Source organism: Coprinopsis cinerea (genome assembly GCF_000182895.1).
Source record: "Coprinopsis cinerea okayama7#130 chromosome 1 map unlocalized cont3.1, whole genome shotgun sequence".
NCBI lineage: Eukaryota > Fungi > Basidiomycota > Agaricomycetes > Agaricales > Psathyrellaceae > Coprinopsis > Coprinopsis cinerea.
In genome coordinates, this window is record NW_003307544.1 from 1887863 (window position 1) to 1912091 (window position 24229).

The 24229-nt window shown below is 51.1% G+C and overlaps 8 protein-coding genes across 8 annotated transcripts; 4 read left to right on the forward strand and 4 right to left on the reverse strand.

Annotated features, from left to right (window-relative positions):
- Positions 1–164: 164 nt before the first annotated feature.
- CC1G_03628 (DNA ATP-dependent helicase) lies at positions 165–5934 on the forward strand (the record flags this gene model as incomplete). Its single annotated transcript, XM_001828782.2, has 14 exons — positions 165–587; positions 640–822; positions 884–1852; positions 1891–2230; positions 2289–2390; positions 2442–2648; positions 2701–2882; positions 2941–3195; positions 3251–3419; positions 3475–4131; positions 4186–4324; positions 4384–5013; positions 5068–5299; positions 5352–5934. The coding sequence occupies 14 exons, from the start codon at positions 165–167 to the stop codon at positions 5739–5741; spliced, it is 4878 nt and encodes a 1625-aa protein (XP_001828834.2). The 3' UTR covers positions 5742–5934.
- A 24-nt stretch (positions 5935–5958) lies between these two features.
- CC1G_03629 (centromere/microtubule binding protein cbf5) lies at positions 5959–7870 on the reverse strand (the record flags this gene model as incomplete). The annotated part of the gene is made up of 5 exons (XM_001828783.2): positions 5959–6680; positions 6744–6926; positions 6978–7364; positions 7414–7598; positions 7659–7870. 5 exons carry the CDS (start codon positions 7868–7870, stop codon positions 6079–6081), a joined length of 1569 nt encoding a protein of 522 aa, XP_001828835.1. The 3' UTR covers positions 5959–6078.
- A 229-nt stretch (positions 7871–8099) lies between these two features.
- On the forward strand, positions 8100–8768 carry CC1G_03630 (60S ribosomal protein L22; the record flags this gene model as incomplete). Its single annotated transcript, XM_001828784.2, has 5 exons — positions 8100–8133; positions 8182–8355; positions 8407–8512; positions 8567–8617; positions 8673–8768. The coding sequence occupies 5 exons, from the start codon at positions 8100–8102 to the stop codon at positions 8701–8703; spliced, it is 396 nt and encodes a 131-aa protein (XP_001828836.2). The 3' UTR covers positions 8704–8768.
- Positions 8769–8846: 78 nt separating this feature from the next.
- CC1G_03631 (pre-mRNA-splicing factor ATP-dependent RNA helicase prp22) lies at positions 8847–14281 on the reverse strand (the record flags this gene model as incomplete). The annotated part of the gene is made up of 21 exons (XM_001828785.2): positions 8847–9086; positions 9139–9223; positions 9278–9532; positions 9583–9683; positions 9738–9850; positions 9905–10298; positions 10349–10477; positions 10535–10620; positions 10670–11095; positions 11152–11324; positions 11375–11469; positions 11525–11718; positions 11771–11886; positions 11946–12043; positions 12099–12245; positions 12295–13415; positions 13466–13511; positions 13562–13713; positions 13764–13872; positions 13927–13936; positions 14001–14281. The coding sequence occupies 21 exons, from the start codon at positions 14279–14281 to the stop codon at positions 8847–8849; spliced, it is 4371 nt and encodes a 1456-aa protein (XP_001828837.2).
- Positions 14282–14754: 473 nt separating this feature from the next.
- CC1G_03632 (hypothetical protein) lies at positions 14755–16353 on the reverse strand (the record flags this gene model as incomplete). The annotated part of the gene is made up of 7 exons (XM_001828786.2): positions 14755–14956; positions 15010–15188; positions 15266–15649; positions 15766–15834; positions 15957–16014; positions 16066–16184; positions 16243–16353. 7 exons carry the CDS (start codon positions 16351–16353, stop codon positions 14755–14757), a joined length of 1122 nt encoding a protein of 373 aa, XP_001828838.2.
- A 406-nt stretch (positions 16354–16759) lies between these two features.
- On the forward strand, positions 16760–18440 carry CC1G_03633 (CMGC/MAPK protein kinase; the record flags this gene model as incomplete). Its single annotated transcript, XM_001828787.2, has 11 exons — positions 16760–16852; positions 16908–17101; positions 17151–17211; positions 17267–17340; positions 17393–17641; positions 17694–17805; positions 17860–18008; positions 18071–18136; positions 18191–18251; positions 18307–18342; positions 18397–18440. Exons 1-11 carry the CDS (start codon positions 16807–16809, stop codon positions 18438–18440), a joined length of 1092 nt encoding a protein of 363 aa, XP_001828839.2. The 5' UTR covers positions 16760–16806.
- Positions 18441–18728: 288 nt separating this feature from the next.
- On the reverse strand, positions 18729–21026 carry CC1G_03634 (hypothetical protein; the record flags this gene model as incomplete). Its single annotated transcript, XM_001828788.2, has 7 exons — positions 20895–21026; positions 20784–20845; positions 20366–20730; positions 20271–20312; positions 20121–20218; positions 19779–20065; positions 18729–19728 (listed from the first exon to the last, which is right to left on the reverse strand). Exons 1-7 carry the CDS (start codon positions 20961–20963, stop codon positions 18729–18731), a joined length of 1923 nt encoding a protein of 640 aa, XP_001828840.2. The 5' UTR covers positions 20964–21026.
- A 662-nt stretch (positions 21027–21688) lies between these two features.
- On the forward strand, positions 21689–24061 carry CC1G_03635 (cytochrome b2; the record flags this gene model as incomplete). Its single annotated transcript, XM_001828789.2, has 15 exons — positions 21689–21829; positions 21886–21940; positions 22004–22264; positions 22321–22390; positions 22459–22620; positions 22683–23071; positions 23127–23175; positions 23226–23242; positions 23293–23420; positions 23473–23543; positions 23601–23612; positions 23666–23686; positions 23736–23806; positions 23858–23968; positions 24017–24061. The coding sequence occupies exons 1-15, from the start codon at positions 21783–21785 to the stop codon at positions 24059–24061; spliced, it is 1509 nt and encodes a 502-aa protein (XP_001828841.2). The 5' UTR covers positions 21689–21782.
- Between the last annotated feature and the right edge of the window lie 168 nt (positions 24062–24229).

Consider the following 24229-nt stretch of genomic DNA (forward strand, 5'->3'; position numbering starts at 1 on the left):
ATTAGGGAATACTATTCTTTCGTCAACTACTAAGATCAGACTTTGGTTGGTTGCGTGTCAGGCAGATTCTCTCTCTCGGTCCCACCACTGAACTGACTCTGTCCCGTTCCATAAGAGTCTGCCCAAACCAACTTTGCAGCCAGCACTTTCTGGCAATTCTCTAAATGTCTCTCAGCAGAATCCTCAACAACGATCCCGCTCCCGCCGACTATCCAAAATCCAACTTGGACGCCTCTCCACGACAACGCCCGCCTTGCCCATACAACGACTATCCAGGCCCACACCGACACCCCTCCCCGCCCTACCCACATCGTCCTCCGCCGTCGCCCCCGCCGAATCCCGCCCCCCACCCCGGCCAGCTCAGTCCCTGGCCCCACGACGACAGCGCCTCCTGGCGATATTCATCGTACAACGCCGTCCACCCATCGTCCAGCCACCCTCGTCAACACGACTTTCCCGACGATTCCGATAGCATCCCCGATCCATCCACTCCCTACGACCAAGCTCACGACTCGGCCCGTTCAAGGAAGAAGCGCAAGGGCATCCACGACGACAGCGACTACCCGCCAGCTACATCCTCCAGACGCGTATGTCCCTCCTCATTCCGTGCATTTCCGGCCTGTATTCATGTCTTGACAGAAGGGCAAATCAAAGAGACGGACAAACACCGGCTCGCGAGCACTCGATGAGGAAGAACGCCGGCTCCAATCGTCAGACCTTGAGGATTGCAGAGAGGTCTGGGTCGACGACCTCAACGACTATATAGGACAGACCAGGAGGCGTCAGCAGCAAGTATCCCAATATTTCTGGGACACTGTTCTTGTCAGTTTGTCCCTGCCTTTGAATGATACATGTACAAAGTATTCACGGTTATTCTCTACAGGAACGCAACACCAAGACGGCTCAGGAGCTGTCCCACAATTACTCTGCAAAGATTGCCAGTATTCCCCTCCGCGCAGCCTCACCTCCCCCACCTTCTGCTTCTTCCCGCTATAGACATGGCGAACTTGATGCTGGCCCATCACAAGACTATCCCAATACCAATGGCAACCATGCATACGACGACTATTCTAGACACAGAGCCGAATTCAACCCAGGAGCCGAAGACGCCGCCTCCGAGCTTGAACGCTCTGTACTGGGTGACGACGTCTCAATATCCACACCGGTCGCTGCGGCTCCTGCGGGCAAGCGCAGAGCTCCTCGAACCAAAGAGTCCAAAAAGCGTGCCGTACCCGATGCCGACCGTCTCTCCGGGAATGAACTCGAGCCAGCTGCTGCCCCGGTTGACCCACCTCCGACCAAAAAGCGCAAACTCAATACAGAAGTCCCGCCCGAGGAAGCTGGGGTTCATCCGTCCGTCGTTGAGTCGGCTGGCTCAGCCTCTGGCCCCGTTAAGCGACCAGCAAAGGGTAAAGGCAAGGCGAAGCAACTCCAGGCGGAGGAGATCTCCCGCGAACCCAGCCAAGACAGTGTCTCCGCACCAGTCAAGGCTCGCAAGAAGCCAGGTCCCAAGAAGAAGACTGGCCTTGCTCCTGAAGTCGAGAGCGAAGTCGCAGCTGCTGCGGCAAGCGCCCTCGCCAACATGGGTCAGGACAGTTTGTCTGTTGCAGGGTCGTATGCTGCTTCGGTCTCGGGAGATGTCACCCCTTCCGCTTCAAGGCCTTCCTCTCCAGCGCCGACAAACACTGGCTATTTGTATGATCTCGAAGAAACTATTCCGCCGCTTAGGAAAGCGAAGAAGATCGACGACCAAGCGATGGTCAAGAGGATCAAGACACTCGAGGAATCCCAGAGAAAAGTATGGACCAACATCGCCAAGCGAGACGTTGCAAAGGTAATGTCTGCGTCCAATGTATGCACTTGCTTCCACCTCGCTAATGCACCCTGCAGGTCTACAAGTATGTTACCCTCGGCTATCAGGCACGCATGTCGCAACTTGAACGAACCGCCAAACTCGCATCCATCCAAGCTCGAAAGCCCTACACCAAGACGACCAAAGCCAACAAAGATATTCAAGCCAAGGCCAAACGTCTCATGCGTGAGATGCAAGTCTTCTGGAAGAAGAACGAGAAGGAGGAGCGCGACGTTAGGAGGAGAGAACAGAAAGAAGCGATGGATAGGCTGAAGATCGAAGAAGAGAAGCGAGAAGCCGCTCGACAAGCCAGAAAACTAGAGTTCTTGATTTCCCAGACTGAACTGTACAGCCATTTCGTCGGGAACAAGTTGAAGAGTATGTGTATCTCCTGTTTATCTGCTCAATGTTTTTAATGGTTGTCCAACCACTGCAGCTGCCGAGATCGAAGGAGACGAGGCCAACCAGCAGGTTCCTGCTGGTGCACAGCTGGAGGATGTGGACCGCGAAGCGTTGCCGGAGATCGACTTTGATAATGGTGAGTATTTGGAGCGTATGCTGTTTAACAGGTCGCTTATCGATTCTTTAGAGGACCACACCAACCTCCACCTTCACGCGAAAGCCAATGCTCAAGAGGCGATCGCGCTTGCTAGGCAACGTGCTCAGCAATTCGATACGCAAACCGCTCTGGAGAGGAAGACCAACCAAGCTCTCAAACTCGCCAAAGCACAGGCTCATATCCGCGACGATGCTGATGACTTGGGCGAGCCCTCGGACAAAGCACCGCTCGTTGACCGTACGTTGTCGTCCAACCTTGACCCAAATTTGTATATTCACCCGCCTCACAGTGGACTCGGACGAGCTCAACTTCCAGAACCCCACCTCTCTTAGCGGGCCGTTGACGATCGGCCAACCCAAGATGCTTATGGCGACTCTAAAAGAGTACCAATTGAAGGGATTAAACTGGCTGGCCACCCTGTACGAGCAGGGCATCAATGGCATTCTGGCAGACGAAATGGGTCTCGGAAAGGTGCGTTGGTTCCCGTTGAAATGACGACCTGGCACTTATCTCCTTCGATGATCTGCAGACCGTCCAATCTATATCGCTTCTTGCCTATCTCGCCGAAACGCACGACATCTGGGGCCCATTCCTCGTGGTCGCTCCTGCTTCCACATTGCACAACTGGCAGCAAGAGATCACTCGATTCGTGCCAAACCTTCGGGCTCTGCCGTATTGGGGTAATGTGAAGGATCGAACGACACTCCGTAAAGTATGGAGCAAGAAGGATCTCACTTACACCAAAGACGCTCCGTTCCACGTCTTGATTACGAGTTATCAATTGGTAAGGGGTTCTTGATTTCACCAGTAAACGCGATCTTACTGATGCATTCTTGCAGGTAACGCAAGACCAACAGTACTTCCAGCGCATCAAGTGGCAGTATATGATTTTGGACGAGGCCCAAAACATCAAGAACTCATCCAGTGTCCGATGGAAGACTCTTCTCGGATTCCATTGCCGAAATCGACTCTTGCTTACCGGTACTCCGATCCAGAACTCTATGCAAGGTGCGTACTTGGTTCTATTTTCTTGCCACTGTTAAGCTTACCAGTGGACCTCCAGAACTTTGGGCTTTGCTTCATTTCATCATGCCGAGTCTGTTCGACTCTCACGACGAGTTTAACGAATGGTTCTCAAAAGACATCGAAAATGCAGCAGAGAACAAGGGGAGCAAACTCAACGAACACCAGCTTCGGCGTTTGCACATGATCCTGAAACCCTTCATGCTTCGTCGCGTGAAGCGCCATGTCCAGAACGAACTCAGCGAGAAGATCGAAATTGATATTTTCGTGGACCTGAGCGCCCGCCAACGGGCGCTCTACGCTGCTCTGCTCGCCAAAGTCTCCCTACAAGACCTCTTGGAGAAGGCAGCGAATATGGGGGATGCGGAGTCTGCCCGATCCCTGATGAATTTAGTTATGCAATTCCGGAAGGTCTGCAACCATCCCGAACTGTTTGAGCGTGCGGATGTCGTCGCTCCGTTTTCCTTTTGCAGATTTGGAAGGCCCACTGTCCCCAGTCGTGAAGGCGACTTTGTTATCCTTCCTTACTCGGCCAGGAATCCCATCGAATATGAAGTGCCCCAGTTGATCTACAAAGGAGGAGGGATGTTGGATGTTCCATCCGAGGATTCGACTCTTCCACAACATTCCACTGTGTTGAGCAAGCTCTGCAATATTTGGACGACGGAGTGGATTACCAGGTCTTTGGAGGAATCTCGTAGGTTTCGGTTCATTACGGCTCCAGAAAATGATACTTACTGCTCCCGTTAAGATTCGTCAAGTTTCTCGTTCCTTTACCTTTTGGGAATGTCTCCACAAGAGGCTCACCAACTACATGTGTCCCCTTTGCTACGTCGAGAATTGTTACGCACTGAGCAAGAAATCAAATTGCGTGACTCTGCAGCCTATCGGTAAGTAGTTTAAAACGTCCCGTTTGTCCGTCGAAGTTAACACGCGGCAACATCAATAGCGACCCCGACTTTGTTCTCGGCTGTGTGTCTAATCCTTTTGATATCATCACCTTCCCATCGCTATCGGCGCTTGAGGCTGCAGACGGATTACCTCACCTTTCCGAAATATCTACCGCCGTTTGGAATGAATCCAATCTTTCCAAGCCCGACATGAAGTGGTACATCCCCTCCGTTATCGCCCCACCGATTTCGTTACAGTGCACCGACCGACTATTCAACGAACGGCAAGCGATCCTAAAGGAAGCACCTTTGGTAACGCTCGCGCTCTACGGTATACCGGAACACTTGCGCGACTCGGAAGAAGCATGCACCGCGTACCGCACTCGCATTCCTCTCTTGCCTCCAACTGGTCTCATCGAGACTTCACCGCCCGAACAGTTCCCCGTCGCACCCATGCACGTTCCCGAGGCGAAGCGGCTTATTTACGACTCTGCCAAGCTCGCTCGGCTGGATTCTCTATTGCAAGAGCTCAAGGCTGGAGATCATCGCGTGCTTGTGTACTTCCAGATGACGAGGATGATGGATTTGATGGAGGAGTACTTGATTTACCGACAGTACAAGTACTTGCGATTAGACGGTTCGTCAAAGCTAGAGGATCGTAGGGATATGGTCATTGATTGGCAAACGAGGTATGTTCTTTCGTATTGGTCCCATTGCAGTGGTTCTTAAACTCGAGTACACAGACCGGACATCTTTGTCTTCTTGCTTAGTACCAGGGCCGGTGGACTTGGTATCAACTTGACCGCAGCAGACACTGTGATCTTCTACGACCACGACTGGAACCCATCCAACGACGCTCAGGCCATGGATCGTGCTCACCGTCTCGGACAAACGCGACAGGTCACTGTCTACAGATTGATCACCAAGGGCACGATCGACGAACGCATCATTCAATTGGCTCGCGTCAAGAAAGATGTGTGTTACTGCTTTACTCTAGCGATGTTGGGTATGCTGACGATGTGTCTAGGTCCAAGATATTGTGGTTGGTAACAAGACGTTGACGGATATGACCAAACCAAGCGAAATTGTTCAACTGCTTCTCAACGATGAGCAACTTGCTTCATTAGACCAGTCCGGAGGACTTGCAGCTGCCAACAATCAAGCGAGCGCAAACAAAGGAAAGAGATCTGAAAGGAAGGAAGGAGACAACATGGGTGATTTATGGAACGATGAGGGTGACGACTTTTTCGGAGGTGGTGCAGGGCCTAGTGGTGAGCAAGGGGATGATGAGGGAGGAAACCCTGCACCGGCCAAAAAGCGAAAATCGAGGGCCACGGGGGCACCTCGAGGGCGAAAGCCTGGTACTGGCCGGAAGAAGGCTGACGCTACACCAAATGGACTTGCCGCTGATATGTAAACCTATATAATCGTGATTGTTCTTTTCTTTTTATAGTCTGCTCGCATACGCTTTGGACACGCTACTTTAGATGTCGTTTCTTGGGTTCATAATGTCTTATTTCCTTGTGTAGTTTCCTAGCATGTATTCTGTACATTGATTGATCTGGTACCCTGTGCGCTAATAGTAATATCATTGGTCATTTGCACTTTCCGCATAGTATTCGGTATTATCGCTTATATTTTATGTTTGTCACAGGACAAGCGCTAAGTATGTACAGAGATCGAACAAATTACAACAGGGCAAGACCAAAGAGAGCAAGAACAAGGATGCGAAGAAAAGAAATGAGGGAAGAGCATCATGAGTCGCCGCCTAGTGACTGTCTGGCCTTCTTTTCCTTCTTCAAGCGCTTTCTCTCCCTCTTGGCCTCCTCCTCGTCAATGGACTTGTCTGCATCGGCGGGTGCATCCTCCTCCTCCTCCTTCTTGGCCTTTTCCTTCTTCTCCTTCTTTTTCTTCTTCTTTTCCGCCTTCTCAGCGTCCTCCGTAGTGTCCATAGCATCATCCTCCGACTTCCTCTTTCGCTTCTTCTCCTTCTCTTCCTTCTTCTTGTCTTTCTCCACTTTCTCCTCTTTCTCTTCCTTCTCCTCATCCTTCGCAGGGGCGGCGGGAACAGCAGGTTCGGGAGCCGCAACAGTGCTAGGTCCGGCCTCGCGAGTGTAGTCCTTGTAGTCGCGACTCCATTCTGCAGGAGTAACACCCTCAATCTTTTCACCGTGCTTTCCGAGTTGGCCATCCTTGATCATCTTCTTTTTCTTCAAGGCCACTGGACCGAGACCCCAGCGGCGAGGGTAGGTGTCACGTTCCATGATACATCGCTTGACCTTGGCGACAACGCCATGGTCGCAGGTGGCAAGTTCGACAGTGGACATCTGGGCAATGGCGAGAGCAATGGCTTCACCTAAGGAGTAAGGGCGCATCAGCTAACTGTGGAAGTTAAATTTTTAAAGGAGCGAGAACGTACCTTTTGTCGTCATCAAGACGACCTCTTCGTTGAGAGCGATGTCTGCTTCATATCGCAATAGACCAGGAATCATGAGTTTGGCACCATAGCAGACGGCGTTAACTGCCGAGTCTTTTACTACAATTCGCTTGTAGCCAACGAGGAGAGATTCGAGGGGACGAATCACACGGCGGAGGTAGGACTCTAAAAAAGACGTGAATAACGCGACAAAGATGGCTCGAAAAAACAACGCACCATCTCTAGTGTTGTCGTACATCCACTGAGCGTCCAAAACGTCGTGCATGGTGACCATGTCGTCGTTTTCGGACATGGCTCCGCTACGCACTCGACGAAGTTCTTGCATGTGTCCACCGACACCGAGAATGAGACCCAAGTGAACACATAGTGTCCGAATGTATGTTCCAGCTTCGCAAGAGACCCAGAAAACGGCGAGGTTACGCTTGTCGTCGAATTCAATGAGCTTGGAGTCGTAGATAGTTCGTATTCTGAGTTGACGTTTTACGGCCGAGATGAGGGGAGGGCGTTGGAAGAGTGCTCCGCTAAGGGTTTGGAGGGCACGGGGGAGTGCAGCGGGGTTAGGAAGACCAGCGTGAAGACGCAAGACGCAAACGTATTCTTTGCCTTTGGGCAGGTGAGACTTGGTTGGAAGAACTTGGTTGAAAAGACATACCGGCTCCTTGCTGGGATTTAACGAGACGGGTAGCACGGTCGATACATACGATCAAGCAGCCAGTGACTTTGGGATCGAGTGTACCGCTGTGGCCTGTTTTTTCAACTCGCAATATGCGTCGAAGCCAAGCGACGACTTCATGGGAAGAAGGGTTGGAAGGTTTGTCTAGATTGATAACACCAGACCTTGATGTAACGGTTAAAACTGACTTGATAAGAATTTCTAGGACAGAGAGTGATACATACTTGACATAGCTGGTAATGTCGCGCTTGAGAGGGCTGCAGCCCGAGGGGATTGGGGTGAAGTGGGCAGAACGAACAAGGAGTTTGTCGTAGTTTTTGAGCAGCAAAGGCCACTGAGAAGTATCTAGTTTTGGAGTTGAGCTCTCTGACTTGATTGCATAGTCGCCCGTGAGCTGAGCGGATGCGACTTGCTCTCTCGTCAATCCTCCCGCCATTTTGCAAACTTGCAATTCCAGTTTGAACACAATCGACTATTTTCCAAATCCCATGCCGTCGGACTCTGATTATTTTGATTTCGCTGATTGCCGATCAAAAGTCCAAACCTTATTGTTCATCAGATTAGGTAATTAGATGGACAGTGTATACAAAAGGCAAAAGAAAAGGACAGTCCTTCCTTTCTACCATCGCCGTCCCCTCAAGAGTAGTCAAGATGGTCAGTACACAATGCAGGCTACCGCTTTGCTGAGTTCCCTTCTCAGTAGGCTAATGCCCTTCTAACCATTCACCTATTTCTTATAGCCCAAAGCTCCCGCCAACAAGGCCGCTGCCGCCTCCAAGCACAAATTCGTCGTCGACTACTCCAAGCCTGCCGCCGACGGCGTCTTCGACGGTGCTGACTTTGAAAAGTTCTTGCACGACCGTATCAAGGTCGAGGGCAAGGCTGGTCAGCTTGGTGACAACGTCAAGATCGTTCGCGATGGTGCGTCGAGTTGCTTTCCACGCAATTTCCAACGCCTTATACTTTTTCCAGGCAACACCAAGATCACCATCACCGCCAACATCCCCTTCTCCAAGAGGTACATCAAGTACCTTACCAAAAAGTTCTTGAAGAAGAACAGTTTGCGGGACTGGATCCGGTGAGTCTCTTCTCTGCCCAACAGAGACACAGTACTGAACCGCCCCTTCTCTAGTGTTGTCGCTACCTCAAAAGACAACTACTCCCTCAAGTTCTACAACATTGCGTATGTCACTTCCTTCAGTGACATGATAGCCTGTTCTCACTAACGTCGTTCTTAGTGCTGGTGACGATGAGGAGGATGACGAGTAAACTGTCTGTAGTGCACTGTACATTAGATGCTCGGGCCCACACTTCGATATACTTCGGTTTGCCTGCATCACATGGCTGTGCATAGGGTTCTACAATGTATCCTTGCGAAAACGGGCACAATGTCTTGTTTGAGTGAAGTTCATCTAATTGACGATGGTAATCGACGTCTGCTGTTCGGCCCTCCCCTCTGCAGGCTTGACCTTACCGAGCACCATCATGGCTAACTCGTACCAGCGCACTTGGCTTTCCACCATCGGCTGACCAGCAAACTGCATAGACAGCAGCTTGATGAGTTCCTCTCGAAGGATCTTCAACGCAACATTCATCTTAGGGGATAGTTGGAACCTGATCTTGCGGTCAATAGACGCGCTGTTCGTGGCCAACTGCACAACATCAATCAACGGATTTACTCCCCTTCAAGGCGAAAGAAATTACCTTGAAATCCGTTTCTCCGCACAAGAGAAGCATTGCCAGATCATCGACAGGTCCAGTCTCCCAAGCGTACAACTTCTTTGAATGCCTAGTAATTCACCGAATCAGAAGCGCGTCTCATGAAACCGCATGAAACACGAACATCAGCGTAAAATATCCAAGATGGTGAACGCCAAAATCTGACGCCCGTTTTCCAAAGTTGACGGAGGACGGATGGAAAGAAACTGCTTGGTTATTGCTGATAGTCTTCATCTGCCCAGACCTGGGGTCTATAGACAGAACTTTGGGATACAATCCCGCTACTAGCGCAGCGTTGACGAGCGCGAAATTCTTCGAGTTGACGTCGTACTCTGGAGGGAGGTTGACGAATCGTGTACGGTTGCGATTATACCGTGATCTGGGGGCATTGTTCGACCAGTCCTTGGTGAGGAACGAGAGATGACATACCGACTCAATTCACGGACGAACGATCTGTCCACTCGGATGAACGACATGTCCACCAGGAATCCGAGGAATTGTTGACGGAGTTCCTCGATCTGTTGCAAATTCTGAAGCAAAACTATCAGTGTTGGTGCAAGCCGACTGAAACCTCAGAACACTACCTGATGGCTCAGATAATTGGTATGGCAGAACTTGCGAATGCTGACGGCCGGATTATTGCAAGCATTTCTCCAACTCGAATATGCATTATGGAGAGTGAGGAAGTCCGAGTTTTCTGTAGGCATCATTAATAAATCATAACCATGACTGAGGAAGTTCGGGGACGAACCAATCCGGAAACTGTTCTTCGCCCTGTCTGCTTCTTGTTCCAACCCAAGAGGTGTCACGAACGGCGATTTAGAGTTCAACACAGCCGCGATGGTCAACGCTGGATCCAAACACCGGAACACTGTCGCGACGAGCAAGAACTTGCCCAGATGCACATCGGTAGGGAGTTTGCTCAGTAATTGGCCAAGAGGTGTGATGTCTTGGGACGGAGTCAACGCTCGCACTTCGACAAGCATGGAGATCGCCCGCTGAACGTTGATGGCGATGGGTGGATCAAGCGCTCGAGAGAGCACGTCTTCGATCGATGATCCCAGTTTGACCTTCATGATCTTGATCTTCAGCGCCAGGTCGGATAGACTCAGTCGCATCATCTCGGGAAGTGGGTTGTCCGCCATCTGGAATGGAAACGTCAGGATCTAACCAGAAGAACAAATGAATTTCATACCTGGGCATCATGTCGCATCTTCGTGAAAAGATGGAAGCAGAGGCCACGCTGGACACGACCAGCTCTACCTCGTCGTTGGGCCGCATTGCTCTTGGCAATGAAAGATTCGACAAGCCTGCTTATTTGACGCTTTTCGTCAAATCTGGAAGGATGTCAGTCAAGCAAGCAAGGAACGACAAGGGGCACCACACGCCTCATTTCTCGATGCTTGCCCGAGTCTATCACACAAGTGATATCAGGGATAGTGATACCCGTTTCCGCAATGTTGGTCGCTGGGGGGCAATGAGTCGAGGCTCTAACGATAAAGGGTACAGCGCCTACCGATGACAATCTTGCGAATGCCGGGAGGAGGAACGTCGAACACCGCTCCTTGATTCTCGCTCGAAAGTGTAGAATGAAGAGGGTATAACCTAAAGTCATTCGAGCCAAACTGCGGATGCTCAGACAGCATGTCATGGAGACGGCGAATTTCACCTAGTCCAGGCATGAAAACTAAGATCGCTGATGAATACGTCAGGTAATCCGGGTTGCCAAAACACAGCTCTTCCAGTAGGCGAAGGATGAGGTCGTAGGGAATCACTCGCTCGTCGATGAGGTTGAGTGTGGATATCGTTGGCGGCGAGTATCGTTTCTCCAACTTGATTCCATCTTTATCTGTCGTGTCATCATCTTCGTCATCTTCGTCACGTATCTGCAGCTCTTCTCTCCAGTCTGGACGGTTCTTGCCTTTCCAATACTTGTCGCCTTCTGAAGACACCTTGAGTTATGCAATTGATGTGCATAGAATTCATGTCAGCACTTACGTCTCCTTGCATAGGGCGAGTTCTCCGTGATGTTCCAATTCGTGAACTCGACGGCATCTTCAAGAAAGCGAACATCGACGGGGAACGTCCTGCCAGGTACGTGGAGGGTAGGACACCTATCAAAGTAATCGGATATCTTTTCCGCGTCGACAGTGGCCGACATCAATATAACCCTTGAGGAAGGTTAGCTCCACACGGTGAAAGCAATGGGGTGAAAACTGACTTCAGATCCGGTCGTTCCCTGATAAGCGACTTGAGGACAATGAGGAGGAAATCCGACTCTATAGTTCTCTCATGAACCTCGTCGATAATGATGTGCTAGTTTAACGAAGGAATGAGCGGTCTAAGAGGGCGAAGTCACGGACAACCTTACAGTAATCTCGTCAAACGCAGTTCCTTGTCCATTGCTTGCAGAGCCGCCTTCCAGCATTCGAAGCGCAATGCCGTTCGTAACATATGCTAGCCTCGTATTGCGGGATATGTTGCTTTCCAAGCGAATAGAATAGCCAACAAGGGAATTGCTGGTTCCCACTACATTGGCCGGCTCGCCCAGCTCACGAGAAACACCTATACTTGTGCGTTAGTTTCGTTAGAAAACATTACAGAGGTGGATATGTACGTTGAGCGAGGGATACCGCCGAAATACGGCGAGGCTCGGTGCAGTAAACCCGGCACGGTTTGCCCTGAGAAAGACTGTGTTCCAGAATGAAGGCGGGCACCTGCGTTGATTTCCCACTAAAAAATCAAGTGGTCAATGTCAGAAGCAACACTCTATTGTGAGCTTGCAAGCCCACCATCCAGTTTCTCCGCTCAGCACGAGGACTTGTGAACTCTCGAGAATGTTGATGATGGTCTCTCGATATGCAGCAATTGGGAGACTATTGCGTTGCGCCTGGAAGAATAAAACATGAGTTAGCAGCATGATATCCAAGATGAAGGGCACGTACGAGCATCTCTTGATACGCAGCGCTAGCTTGGCGAGCTGCGAATGCCTCTGCGAGCTGAGGATCCACAACATCCCGAGGTTCGGAAACGACTTTAGATTTCCCTGCAACCGGCTGTCCATTGGATGCTCTTCCCATGGAACCTTGTGCCTACGGAGGTCTTGAGGATGGGCTGTTGGTGGAGCTGGCAAACACTTACCTTGTCGGCCATAGCCTTCTTTTCCTCGACTAGAGAACGCAACTTGGACCAAAGGGCAGCGTTTGTTTCATCGTCTCGGGCTTTCCTGACTGCCTCCAATTCGTCCCAAAGATCGCGGAATGCTGGTGGAAGGGCCCTGAAGAATGTATGACTGGCCCCTAGAAGTATGCTTCCAGCTGCAAACCCGTCGGTTGGGGGATAGGTAAGAGCATGTAATGCAACAGTGGCAATATACTGCTCTGCCTGAGCCTCATCCGGGCAAGCAACGTCTTCCATAACCCAGTCGTCACGCTTCTTGCCATCCCAGACGACACTCACGGCGGCACGAACAGCGCGACTCCCGCCCGATACAATACTGTAGGAAACAGCAGCATAGCGGTCAAGCTTCTGGACACAGTCCCGTAAAAGCAGTTTCGGAGTTCGTGATGACCACTGTTTGGGCATTCCCATCTCGCGAATGGACACGACTCGGCCGTCGGTGGTCGTTTCAGGCTGCGGGTCCAGCAAGTCAAGTAGTCCAAGAGAAGGTTCGTCGTCATCGTCAGGAGTGCTAGGTGTCTTTGGCTTGGAGGGCTGTTTGGATTTGCGGACCGGCTTTGTCCGGATGGGAGTCTGCGTCAGTTTGCCGCTCAGAAAATCCTGGTCGAACTTGGCTCGTCGCGAAAGGAAGTCCCTGTCAGCCGCTCGTTCGTCGAAAAGGATGTCTTGTTTGACCGTCTCTATCCGTTCCTTCAATCGTCGCAGCTTTGGGTCATATTCCTTCAAGCGACGGAGGGTCTGAAGCTCGTGGTATTTGAGCTTCAGGCGAACATATTCACCGTTGGGATCGTCGTCGTCACCAGATGGACCTTCGCTTTCGTCGTCACTGGCGGGTTGACTGGGCCCAGCTGAGGATGGAGGTTCGCTGGCAGAATCCGACCGGCGCATATTATTCTCACTGCCTGCAACACTTTGGGCATCAGATGAATCCGGTGTTTGCAGTCCACGAGGTACGAAAACCGCTGCGTTTGCGTCAAGAGCCTTGAGTTTGGATGTCAGCGAGGGAATAGGCGTTGTTGGGGTCGAAGAAACGCCGAATGATCCCTGTGGGGTCCGAGGTGTCTTGGGGGGCTCTTGGGGATCTAAAATCCAAGGTCAACGAGGGTAATAGATAAGATTCCGAATGACCTACCCCGGAAGCGTGCACCAAGTTCTTCTTCCGAGCAATTGATAGCAAGCTGGCGGATGTTGAATGAGCATTCTGGATCAGGTTGTCGAAAACGCATACCCATTCATATGCTTCGTCAAGATCAACACCTGAGATGGACCTCAGGCATTCGTCAACAATATTTTCGGCGAATCCAAGTCGCCTTAATACACCGTAGGTCAATGCAAGACGCGTTATGATCTTCTCTTCAGAATCGTCCAATGGCTTCTGGTCTATCGAACAAGGTGAGCATCTCAGTCCGTTGAAAGGAGGTGGCAACTACCATCCCAGCGTCTAGATTCATGAATGAGGTCGAATATCCGCTCCTTGATTTGGGCTTCTAGCTCCAAAGAAGGGAAAGTTTGCGAATGACGACGGTCGGCTTCAATCAACTAGAGCGATACCGATAAGGAACATAATAGGGAGGCGGAGAGAGTTCCTCTGACCTTAATGGTGCTTGTTCAGGGAGAAAAAAATAAATACAAGGAACTGGCCGAGCCTGGGTTAAAGCGTTACATACCGTGTTATTTCCTTCTCTAGTTTTTCTTGATGCTTTTCCATGATCGCCTGGGATGCTTGGTGCTGAACATCGACCGGATCTGGGCTAAACGGGCCAGGAAGGGACGTCGGCTTCTCAACGCCGTCCCCCGTCGCGTTGGGAATATCATTTGACTTTCCTTCAATTGTCGGTGCGGGTTCTTCCACCGTCGTGGCGGTCGGAACGGCTTTTTTGGGCACCGACGTTGTTGCAAAACCTCTAGCAACAGGCTTGAGTTGGGTTTTCTTCTTTTTTGGCGGCATGTTCGATGTTGAAACGTAGAAAGGATCAGAGATCCTCAAAGGTCGTGGTTTATATCAAGTGTCGTCGAGCAGTATTCCAGGATTATCGCAAATGTGTTGACGAGTGGTTCACGGATTCAGCAAGTAGAATGCACACGTCGGCAGCGATTATCTTGACTGGTACTGGGTGGTCGTTGAGGCAATGAGAGGGAGCAGAGAAGCATTAGATAGAGAGAAATCGATCTCCGAGGTGCGCATGTGGTCAAGTCAAGATGAAAAGCGCGGACCAGGCGCCTTCTTGTTTTTGCCTGTTGCGTTTGATGCCCGAGTCACACACCCACACACTTCAAATACTCAGGTCGATTCAAGAAATTGCAATCATAAAGTTCAAAGTATGAAGGGGTATACAAGGTCCAAAGGGTAAGCAAAGATCGACTATGCAACTGATAATACGTCAAACGTCTGTACTCTCGTCGTCATGCCATCGAATGAACTCAAAACAACGCAGCTACCACCAAACCCAGCACAGCAGTGAATCCAATCTTGCTTGCACCGAGTGCCATGGCGCTACCATCATCGTCAGCATCGTCGCTGCCCTCGTCCGAGGTGGACGGAACAGCAGTGCCGTTGAGGGTCTCCGCAACGTTTTGGAAAGCAGCAAAGCTTCGGCCAGAGGACTCGTCGCTGTTGATGGCACTATGGGATGGTTGGTGAGAATCAGTAACACTATCCGTCAAAGCGCGACTTACAAGACCATGCCAGCTCCACAGTGGCTTGTGGGAGTCCTTTGCCTGCAGTAAGCCCACTTGGGTGCAGTGTCGGTCACAGTGTAGTTCCAGGTAGGAAACTCAGTTGCGTCTGCAGCGACAAACTGGAAATCACTGTCAAAGCCGCCCTCGAGCCTACGGCAAGGATCCTCAAAGGAGGACTGGGTAACGGTGTGGTTCTTCTGTCTCTGGGTATCAGTACCTTTTCATAAATAAATCGATGTTTGTTCATCCATACCTGTCGGAACTCAAAGACGATGGTGTCCCTAGGAAGAGCGGAGACGAAAGGAGGGTCGAAAACAAGTCCGCTCTCACCACCGACAATGACCCTGTGGACCTCTCCCTCGAGGGTTGCTGGCGTAGCAGCCGGTGAACCAGGATATGAGCTATAAGTGGTTGTCCAGGTCGACGTCGAGAGGGTGATCACCTGGGTGATCAAAGTCGGGGTGGGTGCAGCTGGGATGGTCAGCCCTCCATATGCGGCCGTAGTGTGCTCGACTGGAGCAGGGGGCGCTTCGGCTTCGGCTTCGGCTTGCAGTTGTTTCCCTACCTCCAGGGCTGCATTCCGGAAGTTATGGAACGAGTTGGGTGCATCCTCGGGTCCGCAGTTGACTGCAAAAACCTATGGAATCGTCAGTTTCTTGGCTCCTGCGGGCTTGGCTAGGGGAAGGCTGCGAGTCTGGCCCGGCTCATCGGACGCAGGGTTCAACTCGATTGCCATCGGGAAAGCAGACATACCATGCCTTGTCCACAGTGCGAATTGGGCGTTCCTGCTGCCTGCGCGCAATAAATCCAAATAGGGTCGTGCTATAAGGGATGACATGTTGCCAGAGAGCGGATCCGATATGGCGACCAATGGATTTCGGATGAGAGGAGAGGGCAGAAGAGCATAATCAGAACTGGCCCAAAGTGATGATATACGTACATACGCTTGTAACATCGATCGTATAGGTGGGGAAAGTCGTTGTGTTGGCTGGGACAGGAACGCTAACAAGGGTTATCAATTGGCGCCCAAAACGAGGCCAAGCTGATACTCACAAGCCGGAGTCAATGTGGGTGCCTTCCCTACGGCCGCAAGGGTGGGCAAATGAGCTCTCCGTAACGGTGTGGTTCTTCGCCATGAAGTGGAATACGACTTGATCTCCAGGATCAGCATACTGAGAAGGAATGCGAGCCGTCAGCACATAAGCGCCCGTGCATAGCACTGAAACTTACGATAGCTTCTGGGCTGAAGGTTAGGCCGTTTGCCCCAACCTGAACATCGTGGACAACGGCAAAGGCAGCGGGAAGAAGCGCCAGGCCAACTGCGACAGATGATACGAACATCGCTTGCGATTTCGTCGAGTGCAGGAGTTGAACGTGAACGATTACAAGGGGTGGTAGTGAAAAAAGGAAAGGAGGGTCAATAGGCCTAGCCTAAAAAAAGTGGGTAACGAAGGGAAGAAAGAAGTGATGGGTTGTGAGGACTGTGCGCGAGGCAATTCTTATATACGGACGATCCGGAGTGCCTGGTAACCCTGGTGGCCATTGTTCGGAAATAGGATGGTGGGAATTACCATCAGACATCTTCGAGGGTTGTATTGTTTGCGGGAGCAGATTATGTATGATGCCTCAAGGCCTCACATGTGCACCGCCTTCATCAAACGTCGCAGGTTTTGGAACAGCAACAGTCACGCAGTCTGATGATGAGCAGCAAGTACATAAGAAAGACCATCCACATCAGTCCATCTCCCAAGTCCCTCATCGACCATCCCCCGGTGGGTTTCTGGTGTACTAAGAATGTCTTCTCGTAGGAACGCAAAACCTCTCCCAAAGTTCGAAATCGGTACGGCTATCTCCTCCACAATCTGGTACATCGCTTCACCGCCCATATTTACTAGGTGACGATTATCAGCTACTGCATGCGATTGGAGAAGGCGCATACGGGACAGTCGCTGCTGCTCTTCACAAGCCGACAGGGCGCCAGGTCGCCATAAAGAAAGTCCTCCCTTTCGACCATACATTGTTTTGCCTCCGAACCCTTCGAGAGCTCAAGTTGCTCAAGTTCTTCTCGGAGACTTGCGTCAACGAAAATGTAGATCCAGCTCCATCGTGCACCCTGTTACCTGCTGATGGCTTGCCAGATTATTTCAATCCTGGATATTATCAAGCCTCCTTCCCTTGAAGAGTTCAAGGAGATATACTGTAAGCTCGACGCCCGTACATCGTCCCTCAGTTCCGATTCCATGCCTTCCCTCAGTTATCCAGGAATTGATGCAGACTGACTTGCACCGTGTTATCCGTACTCAGCACCTCACGGACGACCACTGCCAAGTATGTCGCTTTCAATGACCCGTTCTCAATACACTACTGACCGTCTGTGTAGTACTTCGTTTACCAAACACTCCGGGCGCTCAAATCAATCCACAGCGCCGACATCGTCCACCGTGACCTCAAACCTGCTAACCTTCTTCTCAATGCCAATTGTGACCTGAAGGTTTGTGACTTTGGCCTGGCTCGCAGCGTGAAGACCAGCGTCCCCGCCGGGAAAGAAGTCGGTTTGATGACGGAGTACGTCGCCACTCGGTGGTACCGCGCTCCCGAGATCATGTTGTCCTTCAAGATGTACACCAAGGTAGGCGCCAGAAGTACGTGTCGTTGCTCCCGCTGGCTGAAATGTTGCCTAGGCAATTGACATCTGGGCTGTGGGCTGTATTCTTGCCGAACTTCTCACTGGAAGGCCCTTGTTCCCGGGTCGTGATTACAGCCATCAACTCGACCTGATCCTCGATGTGATTGGTTAGTTTTGCACGTTCTTTTGTCTCAAGATGGGATGTGCTAATTCCTATGCAGGCACGCCCAGTCTCGATGAGTTCTATGCTATTACTTCGCGGAGGTCTCGCGACTATATTCGTGCACTTCCCATCCGCAAGAAACGCCCTTTCCCCACACTTTTCCCGCACGCCTCGCAGGAAGCTATCGATTTCTTAACCAAGACCTTGGTCAGTGCCCATTACCACGATAATATATTGCAAATCGTATTTACACGCCATTCACCCTGCAGACCTTTGATCCAAAGAAACGAATGACTGTGGACGAGGCCTTGGAGCACCCTTATCTCGCGGCTTATGTACGTATTGATCGACCTTCCTGTCGATCCTGCAGGACCCTGATCAAAATCTAGCACGACCCCGAAGATGAGCCTGTCGTGACACCCCTTAGCCCGGACTACTTCGAATTCGACAGTAAGTCTTTGCGAGTGGCAAGCTATACGCTGACTTTGACACCTCTCGTCATCAGTGCACAAGGACGATCTCAGCAAAGACCAGCTGAAAGGTGCGCGCGAGTTCGACATACCATCCACTGCTGCGTAACTGACCCCCCGAGTAGAGCTCCTCTACCAGGAAGTTTTGTCTTTCACCCCTTCTATCTAGGACATGTTCTCTGTACTGCATCTAATGATTGCTGTGATATATACATCGATAATTGTATTTGAATACCGGAGGCACGAGGATACTGGTACAACTGGGTGTAGGATACCCTGATTAAAGCGCAAAATAAATATTAGCAGAACACGGAACGAAGGTAGAGGCTTTGCATGAAGATGTTACAGATACGATATGAATAGTGCCCAAATGCTAATAAAGGAAATTATAGTTAACTGAGAAGTGAAATGAAAGGAAGTTTGGGATGTCCATGCTGACGGCGCGGATCACCTGTGATCATCGCCGACCGCTCCAAAACCCAGAAGCAACGCCCTCAACACCAAAGTCACCAAACCGAGTCTCGTCTTCCAGTTCGGTACCGTACATGGTTTTCTTCGCCGGAGGTGGCTCAGGGAAGTTCATTGGATCCGTCGCGGACGCTGTTCGCACCATGGTCAAGCCAAGTCCAGCGGCAACATCATTGCTGCTGACTTCCCTTTGCTTACCATTCGAGGTGCCGCGTCCCCCTAGTACAGCAGGATCTACCGTCTCATCAGACTCAGATTCAGGGAAGCGGGGTCGACGGGGTGAAGGCAAACCGAAGGATTTGAAAATATCCGTCCGATCATCCTGGACACGTCCGAGATAGCCTATGCTATTGCTTGCGGGAGAAGGGGAGTTGGGCGGTTCAGGAAAAGGAAATGGTGGCATGAACGACGCCGGTGGGCCTGAAGGCCCTGCAGGGGTTGACGACATTGGCACAAAATTGAAGTTAAATGGGTTTTGGTTTTCTTCTTGGTGGGAAGAACCGGTTCCGGGTCGTGAACTTGAGTTGAGTGGAGGAGACGGAGCAAAGAAATCGGGGAGGGGGTTGTTGGGCGGAGGCTGGTCGACGAAATTCTCATCGAAACCCTCTTCGACTCCGTTGTATACCGTAAAGCTTGGAATCCTTGGAGCTGACAATTGTGCTGCAACGTCACTGGGTCTCCTGGATGGGCCAGCAACCGGAGGGTCAACAGTAACTGACAATCTTTGACGTTTCTTGTTAGGTCGCAGCACCTTCCTCGCCAACTCCTCTTCGGAAAAACCGTCTTGCTCACCCTCTTCCAGGATGCCTGTCATGTCACTCGTCCCTGAATCTCGAGGTCGTTTCCCTAGTGTCGTCGCGGTCGATTGCGGATGAGGCAAAGTACTGGGAGCAGTCGAAACTTCACGCCGCGGTGTGTTTAAAGGTGAAACATCGTCGTTGATTGGAGGGTAAGTGGCTGCCTTGAAAGCAGAAGGAAGGACACCTTGACTTTGAGAAACGTTAGGCACATGAACTCATCGAAGCACACACCAACGTACTTAATTAGCGGGATTTTAGGACTCTTTGCTTTAGGCGTAGACGGGAGAGGTGTCAACCGTTGCTCAGCTATGCCCCCCTTCAGCTCCTTCAACTCCTCTTCAATGGCGGACACCTTTGAGGATTCGGAGCGAAGTTCTTTCACTTCCGCTTCGAGTAAGGCATACCGTTTTTCGAGGTCTTCGAGTTTGGAAAGCTGGGTTTTCAACTCCAGAAGTTCAGCATTTCGCTGATGCAAGGACCGCAGCTCTTGCTCCATTTCCTGAAGCTGCGCCTTTAAGGGTGCAACCTGTCAACGGGATCGTTCAGGAAAAGCGCTCACAGGATGAAGTGATTGTAATTACAGCTTCAGAAATCCGTTCGGAGATAATGGCGTCAGAAACTGTGGCCAATGACCCTGACGGACCTGCAGCGCCAGGCGGGGGAGATACGTTGGGAGTCCCTGCGGTGTCCGTGAGGCTCGAGTGCGAACACATTCGACGGATTATACGTACCAGGCGATCCATTTACGCCCACCGAAAGCGTCGTCTCGGGTTCTGCGAGAAAGCATAAGTGGCTCAGATTATTCAAAATTCTACGACGGTCGTACCTTCTTCGATGGTGGGCTCCACTGGGTTCAACATCCGGCTAGGTTTTCCTCTCCTTGAGCGTTGCGTACTTGAAGCCCTTGTTACAGCTCGTGCACCCGCTCCTCCTGCAGCCTTTGGTCGTCCAACCCCCAGTCTTGTTTGAAGTTCCTTGGCCTTTCTCGTTCGAACTGGTGGTAAGGCTGGCGGGGGTGGCGGCTGTTCTAGGGCTATCGGGGTCGATTCCCGCGTCGACATCGTTTCTTCTTCCTGTTCTCTCTTCTCTTCAATGTCATGAATGACGAGGGAGGCCGTACGGCTTGGCTCGGCACGACTGGATCTCCTCGTCGAAACGGACCGTCGAATGGGTGAAGGAGGTGGTGCCGATCTTCAAAAGCATGAATGCGAGCCATGAACGGTTCGGAAAACACTATGACCCACTGAGTTTCGAGGAGCAAATCGATGAGTGCTTCAGTTTTTAGATTTGCCCGTACACCATAATCCTGTGACCAAAGTCAACATGCGAATAAATTCGAGGAAATAAACACCAACCTTGCACAGTCTCTGAAGGTCTGCCCTCTTCATCGACTCTAAAACCTCTCTCGACGGTAGCGGCGGCATCGCGTCCAGCGTTGAACGCCAACTGGACGATATTCGCAGTAACCGTTGGCTAATCGTGAGTCGGTTCCGAGTTTGGGAATCAAGCGACGTCGACCGAGGCGGCGTCGGTTCGAACTTCGAACCCATGCTCGATTATGTAAGAATTCTCACCGTGTTGCACAACAGGGAAACGATGCAGGTCACTCATAGACGATCTGCACTTGTTCATTTTTTGTAATTTGTATATGTAGCTGTCTAACAGTATTAGTTTCCGGAAGCTGGCCAGTGCGCTCAGAGCAAACACGGTGGAACTGGCAGTCGCGACTGTGTAATATGAATAAGTAAACCGCGAAGTAGTCACACCACGTGATGGGAGCAGCGGCTACATACGTCGTGTGACTCGCGTCGGCCTGCTCTCGTAAACTTCAGACTCGAGGGAGTCGGCTACCAAGCAAAGTGTCAACACCTATCGAGAATGAGGGCCATCCAATACCTCCCTTCTATTATTATGCTAGTTTTAGCAGTTTACCCGATTTATCTTATTGAAGCTCATTTGACTCCTGGTCATCTGGGCCGGTAACTGGTGCATCGGACCGATGTTCTGCATCTATCCGCGCACAGTTCCCGAGTGGGAGCATTTCGCAAAGGGTGCATGATCAGCACCTTCAAAGGAACTGGAGGGAACTGGCCATTTGTCTAGGTGACTTCCGCTCATGGTTTCTTCACAAGATCACTGTCGATTTGATCACTCGCCAATTCCGTGGGACGGTGGGGGCTCCGATATCTGAACACCGCTGCGCTTCACACTTCCTTCGTCCACTTCCACCCCCTCTCGCAACAATGCGCTCCTATAAGCTTCAAGATATTGCAAAGCACGACTCCGAAAGGTGAAGAGCCCTGTTACCGGGACCAATGTCACCAATCTGAACTCATTCGTGTCTAGGTCGTGCTGGGTCATCATCCACAACAAAGTCTACGATGTTACGGATTTTTTACATGTAAAGGCCCCCCTGATCACTGAGCGATGTCTTAGTGTTTATTGACCTGTTTTCTTCGTTCAGGAACATCCTGGTGGTGCCTCGGTAATTCTGAAATATGCTGGAAAGGATGCTACGCTGGCGTACGAACCAATCCACCCCCCTGACGCACTGGACAAGCACCTATCCCCATCCCAACATCTCGGCAATGTCGAGGCCGACGCGGCTCAGGCCCTAGAAGAAGAAAGGCAGAGCAGGCGCAAGACAAAGGACGAGATACGCACCGAAGAAGCCCATAAGCGCAAACCACCCCTCAGCAGGATTTTGAGCTTGGCGGACATGGAGGTGGGTCATCGCCACGAGGCTTTTGTCTGTTCCTAAGTTGATGGTGTTCACCGCAGAAAGTCGCAAGCCAGGTTCTCTCGCATAAAGCATGGGCTTATTACTCCTCTGCCGCCGACGAGGAAATCAGTACGCAACCTTCCATTTGGTGGAGTACCGTCTAGTAAACTGTATTGGTTGATGCATGTCTCCTCCAGCTCACCTTGAGAATGCCCGGGCATTCTCCCGGTTTTTCTTCCGCGCCCGCGTCATGAGGCCTGTCGGGGAATGTGATCCGTCTACTACCATTCTTGGATATCAATCTGCCATTCCCGTATTCGTGAGCGGTGCGGCGCTTGCGAAATTGGGACATCCAAAGGGTATGTTTGTTGGTATACTCACCAATTGACCCTTTCGATTTATAACACAATGCACTCCATAGGGGAAGTCAACATTACCAGGGGCGCGTGGAAGGAAGGCATTATTCAAATGGTCTCCTCTAATGCCTCTCTATCGTATACCGAGATCATGGCAGCCGCTGCACCATCGCAGGTATTGTTCTTCCAGTTATACAAGAACAAGGACGATTCCGTGGCAGTGGAGCGTGTTAGAGAGGTTGAGCGCTTGGGGTACCGGGCGATCTTCCTGACAGTCGATGCCATTGTAGCAGGAAACCGAGAGGCGGACATCCGGAGTCCCTGGACACTAGAAGACCAGGAAAGCGGAACTATCCCTGTCTGGGACGAGAACGTCCCCGTGGATGAGGTAAATCTCGGCGGAACGGCGGGAGCTTTGGTTAACAGGGACGATAAAGATATGACATGGGAAAAGGTATTTTCTCTCGATCGGGTCCGTCACTGTACCATGGAACTCACGGAATGGGCAGACCATACCATGGTTGCGAAGTATAACAAAACTCCCGATCGTCATTAAGGGTGCGTTCTCCGATGTCGCCTCACTCGGCAGTCGCTCAAAGGAATTTTAGGGATTCAATGTGTTGAGGTGATCTTTCTCCCGTTTTCGACTTTAGCAATCATATAAATGGTCAACAGGACGCTGTGGCCGCGGCAGACGCTGGCGTTGACGGAATCCTTCTGTCGAATCACGGAGGTAATTCCACTTCCATGTTATCGTCTGTTGCACGCTTTAACCAAGACATCGCAGGTCGACAGCTCGATTAGTACGTACCCGAGTTAGTTATGATGCAGTAGAACCTAATTATGCCTGATCAGCTCGCTACCCCCGATCGAGGTTCTCCATCGGATACGGCTCGAAAGACCTGACGTCTTCGACAGATTGGAAGGTGAATATTGCGTCTTTACTGCATGGCAATTGTGTACTGACATAGTCCCACATTCAGTCTACATCGATGGTCCGTAAATCCGGTATTTTGCCTTGCATATCACCAATTGACCACTTTATTAGGTGGTATATATCGTGGGACTGGTAAGGAGGGGACGGTGCTATCCGGGTTTGTGTTTTGACGCAGCTTTAGATGTTGTTAAGGCACTGTGCCTGGGAGCAAGAGCAGTTGGCCTAGGCAGGGCCTTTTTGTACGCCCAAAGTGTGCGTCGAATGTTTGATTCCTATGTCTGAAGGGCGACTCATAAACCTCAGGCCTATGGAGAAGCCGGAGTGATAAAGATTACTCAGCTGCTGAAGCGCGAGATCGTAACCGCGATGCGGCTGGTCGGGGCTCGTAATGTGGCCGAACTCAAGTCAGAGATGGTGCGGACACAGTTGATCGTTTGCTTCACTTGCTGATGCCGTCTGTAGGTTGAGCGCGTTGATTGGCAACCCCTGCTGAGACCTAAGTTATGAAACGGTCCCCATCGTTCTCACCTCGAAGAAACATTTTGATGCGCAGGAGTCGTAGTGTTCGCGTCGATGGTATCAAAGTAGTTTCTCAGTCTTCTAAAGTGAATCAACTTTGAACTCTGTACTGTTCCATACCACTGCTACCTTGGACATATGCTATCAATTATTTCA